The sequence below is a fragment of the Xenopus tropicalis genome, chromosome 6 (assembly GCF_000004195.4).
Source record: "Xenopus tropicalis strain Nigerian chromosome 6, UCB_Xtro_10.0, whole genome shotgun sequence".
NCBI lineage: Eukaryota > Metazoa > Chordata > Amphibia > Anura > Pipidae > Xenopus > Xenopus tropicalis.
Window position 1 is genome coordinate 36,722,736 of NC_030682.2, and position 12,503 is coordinate 36,735,238.

The window sequence follows — 12,503 nt, forward strand, 5'->3', positions numbered from 1 at the left end:
AAATGGCTGTTAATAGCAGCATGTATCTCTTCCAAAAAAGCCACAGCAGAGGCAATTTTGGCACTATTTGTACAATTACAGCTGAAATACAATGTGTGCCTTGGCTGTAATTGCAAATTGGATTCCAGATGGAGTACAATAAATTTCATATTCTAGGTGGTCAGTTTCAACACATTTTTGGTTGGTTTTGTAAATGGGTAAATAAAAGGGTCCTTATTTATTATTTTACTCAGACTATGTCAAGACTGGGAGCGATTATATTCCATAATCAATGTACACGTTTAGCCAAAGAAAGAGTGAGGAACTGGACTCCTTAACCACTCTGACAGAGTTCCATTTTTTTCTACCCTAAAATTATTTATATCTGAAGCTGCATAAAACCTGCTCCAGGTTTTAGCAAATTCTTCTAGCTAAATAGTAAGAAGATGTGGGTGTTCTAATGTGAACCTGTGGATTTTGGGTGACACACCATTACTACTTTGTATGGTATTAATAAGAACAAAAGTTAGAGTCTTCAGTTAAATTCTATAAGTGTTTTGACTAAAAGGCCTTTCTAATTCCCAATGGTATTAATTGCCTTTTTATAGTGCCCTTTTCCAAAATCTGCCTTGAAAAGCTCCGCTATTCTGGATAGAACAGAATAGTTAAACTGTGTATTGGCCAAGTGACCATGTTTCATACTTCTAAAATGTTGGAAGTTCTTTATCCAGGTAATGTATAGAGACACAAGAAAGGCATCATTGTGCCTGAATTACCTTACAATAATACAAGCTCACTTCAGTCTCCAACAATTTCAAGTCTTATTAGGAATTGTTGCAAAGATATAGGGGCCCAATCATTAAAGCACGATGACCACGATTTTTTCTAAAGTTTGGAACTTTTCGTAACGACAACGAAAGTTTTGTTATTCATTCCAGCTTTGGTATTGTGACTTTCTTTTGGCCAGGTTGGAGCTGCAGAGTGCCATTGAGCCCTATGGGAGGCTTCCAAAATCATGCATTGAAGTTTCAAAGTCAGAAAAGTTTTAGCGCCATTTACGATCGTTCGGATACGAAAATTTCATAACTTTCGGAATGCTACCAGAATTTTTCATACGTCCAAGAAAAGAATTTTCGTTACAATTTAGAACATCAGAACTTATCGTGGTTACTACAAATTTTTTCCAATTGTACTTATAACAATCCAATTTAATAAATGGGCCCCATAGTCTCTATATAGTCATATTCTAGCTTGACCCCTGGAACTTTCCTCTTGGTCAATGTGCAGCAAGACACCTCAAAATAAAGATATATTTCCATCACCCTGGACTTCATCCATACACGCTGCATGCACTCACAGCATGTTGTGTTTGGCACTATGTGGGGCCCGCAGAGATGCCTTCCATGAGCATAGGGTAACTTGTACTACTACATGAGCCTTCTGTATATAAGAAAGCTGTCACTGGTATCATAAATATTACTTACCAAACATCCTATCCCAAATGATAAGAGTACCTGCATAGTTGGAATCGATACAATATGGATTTCTGCCTGTAAAAATAACATTGACTGCTAAAAATAAGGAACTATACAGCAATAATATAGCATTCATGCAGGAAATATTAGTGTGTATGTATATATATATATATATATATATATATATATATATATATACAGTATATATATATAAAATAGTCAATAGGGTGCACACCATTTGCAGCAACAAAACCTGGGTGCTAGTACCAAAAACAATTCACTGGAACAAGGACAGCATTCCTAGGATTTCAAGAATTGTGAGCAAAATGTAAATGCAAAAATAGAAAGGTTTATTACTCAATGTTTCTGTCTCATACAGAAAAAGAGTGGGTTTCCCAGTTTCTGGGTGCTAGTACTTTCAAAGATTAATACAGGGTATATAGAAGCCCATTTAAAAAGATGTGTAAACACGGGTGTTAAAAAACACCAAGCCACTCTATGACTGTATAAAGTATAATATAATTACAAAACTGTGATATGCTTTTATGCAAATATGTAGCCTTGGGCAGAAGGTAGATTCAAATAGCTGTCAAATCTCCTGCTTAGTCCCCAGTGCAGCTCCCTCTACAAACGCTATGGAGGGGGGATTGTTGGTGCAAGCAGATCTGGGAGGGTGCAGGCAACTTGGCCTAGGGGTGCACCAAATGGAAATCCACCCCTGTTGATACTCATCTCAAACTAAATAATGTCACAGTAGCAGTAAGCAAAATGCCTCTCTTCACATAGCACTGGGTCATATTTATATTCAAGACTGCATTCTATCTTCAATGTATATGCCTTAAATAGTGAATTTCAAGAAAATGCAAATGTATTAAAATATGCAGATAAATGTTGTGAATAGGTCCTTTGAAGCATTTTACCTTTTGACACAATCTATCTTTATGATCACATTTTATATTTTTGATAAGAAGATTTCACTCTGCAAGATTTTACAATAACCTAGAATTCTTTAACACTCTATGGATATGTCATTGTTACCTTAATAGACATTATCCCACGTTTTATTATTTGGTAAGTAAAGAGTGGCTATGTCTTACAAGAAGATAAAGTAGACAGGAATGATGTTTAGGATCAGTGGAGAGATACTAAGGGGTCTATTTATTATGTTGTGTAAAAAAACAGTGACAAAATGTGGCACACATTGGCAGGTTTTGCCGTCTAAAAAATGGTGTATTTTTTTAACATGTTTTTCTTCCGCCACCAGTAATGCTGAATAACACATATTAGGGTTGATTCACTAAAGTGCGTTAAAACGAGCGCTATTTATAGCATGTGTTAAAAATTTTATCGCGTCTAATTTTTCGTGTTTTAACGCACGATTCACTAGAAGTATATTTGCGTTAATTTAGACGCGATGCTGTTTGCGGTATTTAAGTTGTGAAGACCATTTTCATGCAGTATTTGATGGAATGCACGCTAATCAACGTATCGCGCATAAATAGTCGCCGCGTGCGAAAAAATGCACGCCATATAAGCCATACACGGCATTACTTTAGTAAAACTACTTTTATGAAAATGCCCATTTCCCTGCAAACTGGAGGCTGCATCACTCTAGGGCCAACACATACTTGAATAAATCCCACTGCAAAGTCCATATTGTGTTGCCAAAAGCTCATTAACTGTACTTTTCTATAATTACCGCCTGCCTCAAGTAGGTGTTAATTTTTGCACAGACAAATGCGATATTTAGCGCATCTAAGTGTTTGTGAATCGTGTGTTAGTATTATTTTGGCGCACAAATTAACGCATGCGGTAGTGCGAAATTTAACGCACGTGATATGCGACTTAACGGATGCGTTAATACTTTAGCGAATTGCGCATTTTTTCCATGGCAATTTTAACGCAAAAAAGCGTGCAATAAAACTTATCGACCTTTTAGCGAATCAACCCTATTTAATTTTACACAGTGTAATAAATAGGCCCCTAAAGAGTAGAAGTGGCAGGACAGAGATTTCTAGCATGGTGGAAAGCATTGGCACAAAGAGGGGTCCTGAAGCTTCTGCAAGTAACAAGTAAATGCAGTCAAAGTCTTATCAAAGACTCTTATCAGAAAAATGAGTGCAGATTTGTGACATACCATGATGAACTCTGTGATGACTTGGAGTGTTTAGAATCCATTCTAATGGGCCAAGATTGTTTATTAACTAGAAAGAAAAAGAGGATATTTTATTACAGACTAAATCTATATTAGCTAAAGGTGCACTTAGATGTGGATGTCAGGAGCTCAATTTGTCAGTAGTTAGCTGGCAACCACTTGGCAAACATATGGGCTAAAATGTGTTCAGAGAAACCTTATTTCATATGGCAAAAAAAAACAACAAATAAACACAATATTTATAATTGTTTAAAAAAGAAACTTAAACATAGTCCCAAAATTAAGGTTGCAAATTGCTATGGAAGTTTCTATCATAAAAACCCACTAACACCAGAGCAGTAAGATGACAGTTGTTTTGTTTGGGGACAGCTACCTTACATATGTCAACCAGTCTTTTTGGGGAGGTATTCATTATTCATTAATCTATACCTATAGTTAGCACTTCATTTTATTTTGGTATTATACATGGTCATTTCTATGTTGGTATTATACATGGTGCAATACTGCTGCCTAGAATGTGCCCAAAGCATGTGAGTTTTTTCCTTTCAAACATTATGCAGAAGTCAATAATCTATTATTCTGTCTAGAAAGGTGGCACATACAGTATATAGCTATAATTGGGATAACTAAAAAGTAGTGATTAAGCCATGGAACATTGAGATTTCCACTTTAAAGGGATAGTTTCATTCCAGTGAGACTGAATTGCTGGCTTGTTTGGTGAAAGGATTGATTCACTGCATCAAAGTTTGAAAAGTGTTTTGGCACAGCTGAACTTGGATCTGTTTTGCACTACAGGATGTTTGGATAGAAAGGTTAACTGCAGACCTATACTTAAAGGCAATGACACAAGCACCTTCTTGGAGCACTTTAAGTTCTGTATTTTTTAGTAGCCTATTATATTACTGATGTAAAGTTCTGGATTTTGATTGATTATAGAATGACTTAACTTGTGTCAGGTGCCCCTACAAGATATTACCAATGCACTGTAACTCTCCCCTGTCATAAAAAAAAGTTCTTAACCCATTCCAAGGAAGCTTTGTTATTATTAACACTTGAAAAGAAACATTTACCATATAGTGATTGCTTAAATGAATTCCCATATTCCTTGGTTTTAATGAATTATCTGAATTATAGGGCTTTTTCCCAAAAAGTAACAGACTGCCATGTGAATGGGGTTATATTTGCCCAGTCCCCTGCAGAAAGGGTTGGCTACAGTTATAAGTCAGGCAAGTGAACCAATTGAGCTTATGCTATTTTTCTAGGATTCTTTCAGTTGATTGATTACACTCTTAAAGCAGAGTTTTAGAACTTCCATCACACAATTAAAACAAGAATTACAGTGTTTCCCATAGACAAGCAAAAGATGTGAGAAGAGAGATTATTTAATCACATTACTCTTCCCAGTTAAGGTTGATGTCCCACAGAGCATGTTAGACGCCCGTGACAAAGTTTTCTCCTGCAGGCGACTTAGGAAAACCGAAGTGTTGGAAAGGCTTTGCCACCCGTGACTTCTATCGTTGCCTCTGGAAAGGTATTTTTGAAGTAGTTAGTTGCCTGCGATGATCTAACATGGGCAACTAACTTGCTCCGTGGGGCATCAGCCTAAGAGTCCTTGAATACTAAATCCTTTCTTGTCTGTAAACCTGAGACAAAGGCAACAAATTGGGGAAGGGTGGGGCATGTTTATACATTGCTTAGTACCTCTTTTAAACCAACAGTGCTGATTCCAGAGGGAGTGAGGAGAAGGTAGTATTGGTTAAAATTAAACATCCATTAGTAATGTATAGCAGCGCAGATTGAATATAGATTTACTGTATATTTCCCCTTAATTGAACTGCCAAAACAAATCTGCCAAGCTATGATTGTTATTTTACTTGAATAAAAAACTCTTAAATCAGAGTACCATAAGTGTAGTGTAGACAATATAACTGAATTGGCCTAAGAGGAAAATTGTGAAAAATGAAAAATAGCAGAAATCTGTATTTATATTGGGCCTTTCAAGAGACCAGTCCCAATCACAGAGAGACAGAAACACACACATACATATACACACAGACATTTCTGTATGCAGTAATATATATATATATATATATATATATATATATATATTTATATAGACCTAATACATGCAGACAGAGATAATAGTACTAATACAGTTTGTTTATTTATTACTTCACTACAAACTTTTCCACAGGTAGTGATGCCAGATAAACCCGGATTATAACTGTACATGGTAACTGATTCCAGCTCTTACAGAGTATAATATTTAGTACAGGAAACCAAAAAAAGGCAACAGGAACATTTACATAAGTTTAAACAAAAAGTTATATTAATCCCAAAACTTCCAAGTGGTTAGAATCCCAAGGAAAATGGTCACCCAGGTGAACCAATCAGCTGTGTTTTTTTAATGGTATAAAAAATTAGAATGACTAAAGGCCCCCATACACGGGCCGATTTTTTACTGTCAAACGACCAATTCCCGAACGATCTGATACTATTGTTAAGTTATCGTATAGTTGATGGTGTGCGAATGATCGCCGGCCCACTAATCAACCCGACATTATCGTCCCCAAAATCAATCGGCCAGGTTTAAAAATTTTAGTCGTTTAACGATAAAATCTGCCAGTTGGTGTGAGTGTCAGACATTTGTCTTCGAACGATTGTTCTCTGTGCATGTCATGATTGCCAGCAGCGGAAGTCAACAAACATAAATAAATAAACACCGCTTCCGCCACGACATTGGATCGTACGTAGATGTACGATCGTACGTATTGTACGATAATGATACGATGAAATCTTTTGCAAATTATCGTTGCCCGTGGATGGCATATCTATTGGAAACCCAATCGCCATACGATCGTTTGTCGACATAATCGCTTGTCGCACAACGAGTGAAATCGCCTCGTGTATGGGGACCTTAACACGTAAACCTATAGCTTAGATTAGCTATAGGTTCCAGAGATATTTATCTTGGTTAGTACATTACAGCCATAGAGATTCACAAGAATACAAAATGACACCAAAGTATTTCCTTCACATCCAAAAACTGAATTAGTTCATACTATACAAGCCTAGAGGGTCCAAAAAGCCTGAAGTTCCTAAAAGAGCACAGTTATAGTCTTGCCTATCTAGTAGTGGCAACTACTTTCCAATATGAATATTTGGATCTTCTGCCTTGAATAATTCATTTATGGTTTGCTTGATGCTTTGACTGAAGTATTTGCATTGGTCTTCAAACGTTGTGCATACACAGAGAGCAAATTCATTAGTAAGTAGATGAGTTTAAATCTTCAATATCTAACTCTCATAACTATATAGCAGAAAGCGGGTCATAGTAAGCCTTGACAATCTTGTACAATCTGATCTGTACACCTTTGTTACAGACAGGCATCATGTGGAACAGAAAAGAGCATAAGGAATTATGGTTCTCTTTAATTTCAGAGAGGGTTGAGCCAGGAGACCCTTTAAGAAACCTAATCCAACATTTAACTGGGCATTTAAACAAGTGTAGTAGTAGACTGTATGAAAAGTATGTTAAGTCGGTTCTTGTAGAAGACTCGTGCAAGTCACCATGTGTTGAAAATTGTTACAGTCACTGGACAAATAAATCAATGCAAGAGGGAAAAGGTGGGATTTACTAAATGTTATCTTTTAAGATCAGCATATCCCTAGCAGTTAGCATTAGGACGTACTGTTCTCATTCTGTACAAGACACATTCTTACATTCTTATTCTTATTAATGTAGAAAATGTCAGAAATGCCTTGTGGAGGCTTTAATGCTAGCAATCCACACTAACAAATGCATCTACAGCCAAGGTCAGGTCACATAACTTCTTTTAGGGTTAACTCATTATGGCTCATTTATGTCTTAAGTAAAGTGCAATTTTGAGTACAATCGCCATGTTTTTTCCCCCGTATTCCAACGTCAGTGTGGTTTGGAAGGAGCTTTGAATCTGATGCAATTGCGCTGCACCTGGTCAGCGCTGGATTCATGTTCCGGGCGCCCCTAGGCCGCCCCCGCTGGTCGCCGCCCCCGCTGGTCGCCCCTCCCCTCAACTAGTTTGCATGCGCGAACTAGTGAACCCCCAGCCGCGGCAGAGAGTGCGAGCATGCATGTGCATACCATACATTTAAACTCCCATACGGAGCAGTGGGGAGAGGTCCCCATTGCTCCGTATGGGAGCAAAAGTCAAAAATTCCGTTGCGGCGGGGCGGCATGCCACCAGTAAATTTCTGCCGCCCGTACAATTCTGCCGCTCTAGGCCCGGGCCTTTGTGGCCTTTCCACAAATCCGGGCCTGCACCTGGTGCAACTACTCCTGTTTTGCCTTAATTAACACAACTGCACACACATTTTTTAGCAAATCGGTTGCAGTTGTGCCAACTATTTCTAAAGTTTGCATAATTTCTAGTGTTTGATGTGGGAGTGACATGTACACCCTATTCTTTGGTGCAATTGTGCTGCCGTAATTGTAGCAGGGCACTGTGGGGTCCCTGGGGCTACTGCCTGACCAGGAGGTGTACTGTGTCAATAGGTGCCTGGTCCCTTGTCAACAGGTGCAGCAGGACCTGGATCAGAACAAGTAGGAAGGCCTAAGTGGTGCTGAGTGCAGCTGTACAGAAGTAGCTTTAATGACAGTGGTTTTATGCACAAATCACTGGGGGGAAAGTACAAGTTTCCCACTGAACTTGTGGTGGTAAATAAGCCATAGTGTCTGGTAATTGATGTAGGCTTCTCTAAAGTTCTGAAGAAAAACTATGACTGCCAGATACCCATATCAGCAAATTTCTGATTATATTGTGAGGATCAGGCATAGTCTATAAAGCCTTTACTGTAATCAAGGATCAAGTGGTGTTTAATTATAACAGAGAGAAAGGAAATTCTGAGCTTTCTGAATAACAAGTTTCTGAATAAGGCATCCCATACCTGTACAATTATATGTTGTTTAACTGCAGTACTATCAATACACTTTTTATACTTTATGTATCTATGCATGTAGCTTTAAAGCTAAAGCAATATTGAACATTAAAAATAAAGCAGTGTCCAGTTTGTAAACCTCCCTTTAATATCACATACAAGGGTAAAACATGAAACAGGTGGTGCTGACAAGTGTGGGTGTTAGTAGGGTTCATAACAGTTCTCGTCTTGATTACTGGGCAAGCCTGGGACCTTATATTTCTGGGCAATCAGAATCAGCAGCTGCTCAGTTTGTATGTCTTCATCTTCAAAGTCCTGCTTCTCAAATGTTCTCACTAGCCTCTTTGCTGCTGCACCAGAACTGACAAAGACACACGTCCAGATATTTAAGAGTTATAGTGCTTCAATGAAAAAAAGAATCTCTCAGCATATCCATGAAGTTGGCCTTATATTTGTCAAGTGTTCCGGAAGAAGAAGAGGCTGGCAGGCGTGCAGAATGTGTCAATATGTACAGAAAGCTATTCAGGAAAGTGTTGACTTTATCTCTCTCATCACTAATTTGTTAAAAATGTAAATTATAGCAGTAGCAGGTTGTCAGCTGGAACGTAGGCTAATTATGAGTGTGGGTGCAAGTGAATGGTCGTGGTGATTAGTATGTAGGTCAGATGGCATTGCTATCAACTCAGTCAGCAGCAGCTGACCTTATAATATGTCTCATTCAAGGTCTCAGCTCTCACTGAATTTGTTTAAGCAGACTCAGGTGTTGCTAGGTTAATGCAGTCTAATGGGCTAATTTATCAATTTTCAAGTTTGTGAATTTGAGAGTTTTTCTCTCAAATAAAAAAAACCTAAAATGCTTGCTTATTTATTAATATTAATATAAAAAAACTTGACTACTTCCAATTTTTCAAGTTTACAAATAAACTGATTGAAACTGACCTATAGCACTTACATTTGCCCATTTGTGTCTGTTAGTTACCCCTCCCATATAGATTGTAAGCTCTACGGGGCAGGGACCTCCTTCATCTTGTGTTTCTGACTCTTATTGCAACTGCACCTTGTATTTATTGTATTTATTGTTGTACTTTGTATTTATCCATTATCTTTTGTATTTATCCATTATCTTTAACCCCCTGTCTGTATTAATGAATTCTACTGTACAGCGCTGCGTACATAAGTAGCGCTTTATACATAAAGATATACATACATACAACTATGGCTTGACTTTGCCTAGGGCAACTCCTATTGACTTCTACATAAACTCACAAACTTTTAGCTGCCAAAGTTTTACATATGAGTTTTCTGTTTTTGCACTTAATAAATATCAGACCTTAGAGTTTTTGAACCATAATTTGTACTTTGTGAGTTTCAGCACAAATGTGGTTTTTATGTAGTTTCTTGCAAGTGAACTATTAATACTGCGCCATTTCATGTAAATTTGCGGTAACAACAAAAGCATTCATCTATGAATGACTAGAAATGCTGAAGAAGAGCGGGCTGCAAAATTCTAAAAGAATTTGCAATTTTGTTATTACTTGTGGTTTTTGAATTTGCTTTGTTGAATTCCAGTTTGGAATTTCAATGGCTCTGTGTTTGCTAGGGTCCAAATTTCCCTAGCAACCAAGCTGTGGTGTGAATGGGAGACTGGATTATGAATAGGAAAGGCCTGAATAGAAAGATAAATAAAATGTACCAAAAATAATAAAATTGTAGCCTCACAGAGCAATAGTATTTTGACTGCTGGGACAACACAAATTATTGTCAACTTTTGAAACACCATTTTTATAAAGCTGCTTAAAAAACAAAAGTAATGTCATAATTTTACATCACTCCAGACCTGGCATAAGCCACTGAAATCAATGGGACAAATTCAGGCAGGAAAGAATTTCTGGCATATAATACTGTGTAAGCAGCCGTGACATTCAGTGGCAGTTTGTACTGAGCTTTTTTTTTAAGCTAACACCTCTTTTTATGCCAACATTTCACACTCAGCTACATATTCACTTACTAATCATTAAGCAACTTTATAAAGGTATACTTTTACACAGCATTTCATGGCAATTAATTGGCAGTGTTTCGTGTAGTTCTATGTCTTTTTCTGAACACCTTTATGTCAATATGATTGAGAGATATTAAAGAATATCTATTTTCTTTCTATTTATCTATCTATCATCTATCCCTATCTATCTAATTAATATACATAGGGATAGATTCACATATTGGTAAATTAGTTGGGCATGTCACTGCATACTTATTAAAATAAAATCTATGCCATTGTTTTACTGGATAATTGCAGCTTTTTGTATTCATATTCCTTATACATTATATATCAATGGAGAGCTTCATGGAGTACAATTTTTATGAGACACTTTTGAATCAATCAATTAGTAGCCACTAACAGTACAAAAATCAGTGTCGGACTGGGCCACCAGAGCACCAGAAAACTCCCCAGGACGCTCCCACGATCCACCGTGGATCAAGGGACCCTCGGGGGAGGGGTTCGGAGGGTGTTGGGGGCCTCTGTGGGGGTTGGGAGTGGGCCCTTGTATTTTTTGTCAGTAACTTGTAGGGTCATTTATAAACACTGGGCGAATTTGCACCTGGACAATAACCCATGGCAACCAGTCAGAAGTCTGCTTTTATTGTTATAGCTGCAACTAGCTGGAAAATGTAATTACTGATTGGTTGCTATGGGTTACTGCAAATTTTGCTCCAAAGTTGCTCCAAATTTGTCCATTTTTTTTATAAATAAGCCCCAGTAGTGTGCTGGCATGCAGGATAAATGGGTATATTACCTGGTATCCCTGAGCTGCCACAGGAGGCAAGCCGGGTGCAACATTTGATAATTTAGCCACAAATGGGGTGTACTCAGTAAAGGTAAAGTAAAACTTACATAGAAAAGGCCCCTAGCCCCTATTATTTAGTCCAGTTCAGTGCAGTATTTTATACACTTTTTAGATTGTAGCCATGATACTGTTTGAAAGAATGCTTTCTTTGCTTTATAGGGCAACAACATGAATGTGACCATATTTTGTATTGCAACTAGTTTCAAAGTTTATGTGCGCACAGACCTTTGATTCCTGTATTTTTATTTGTTCTGACATAAATATTGAGCTAGTTAAGCAATAAAAAGCATAGCGCTGCACACAAGAACTGTTGTGTTAAATTTAAGACGCCATGTCAAAATATTTACACAGATGGCGTTTGTGGTCGTATTTTCTATGTAAAGTCTCTACAGGGATTCTGGGTAGCAGAAGAACAAGTGGGATTAATGGCTATTTCCCCAGTTTTACACACTGTAATGCTTCGGATATCCTGATTTATACCATGCCAACTGTTTTTCTATCTGATGAGGCAGTTTTCTACTTCAGTAAGCATGTAACATAGAGGTAGCCAAATTTCTACAGTATACACCAAAATGAAAATATTTTAAGATAGGAAATAAAACACGTTGAAGCAGTCAGTCATCTTATAATAATATCTGACTCCAGAGGGGGGGAAGCTCAAAGCAGCTTGCAATTTATGAATTAAGGGCTTTAATTTTAACATTTTATTAGACCAAATAGCATATGTGTAACGTGGTGTACCATGGGTACTAATACCTTTATTAGTAATGGGCAAATTAACCCTTTAGGGCACACACCACTGTTACAAGGAAAATGAGATTTGCAGTTAAAAATTTACAATAGCATAAACTAGAGTTCACAGGGTCTTGCAAATAAACTTTAGTTCTCATTAATGCACACATTTCACAAGTATTTTATCATAGTAAATCAGTGCAAGGATTCCAAGGCTACTTGGCCCTCTCCTGGTGTCTACCTTCCTGATACTCTTCATTTAGATCTGGTAGTCTTAGAGGCTACCAGGTTTCCAGCACAACATATGGCTCGTATTTAGGGGTGCCTTCTATGCAGCAATAGGGCCTTTCTAGCTCCCTATGCACCTGATCCCAGACTGGCATTAAAGCGATACCGACA

At 37.6% G+C, this 12,503-nt stretch overlaps 1 protein-coding gene across 1 annotated transcript in view; it reads right to left on the reverse strand.

Annotated features, from left to right (window-relative positions):
* The window catches only part of agmo (alkylglycerol monooxygenase), a 135,062-nt gene that overhangs the window by 46,192 nt on the left and 76,367 nt on the right, over positions 1-12,503 (reverse strand). The window contains 2 exon segments of the mRNA NM_001011313.1: positions 1,464-1,529; positions 3,592-3,658. Of these exon segments, the coding sequence (NP_001011313.1) occupies positions 1,464-1,529; positions 3,592-3,658 (133 nt within the window).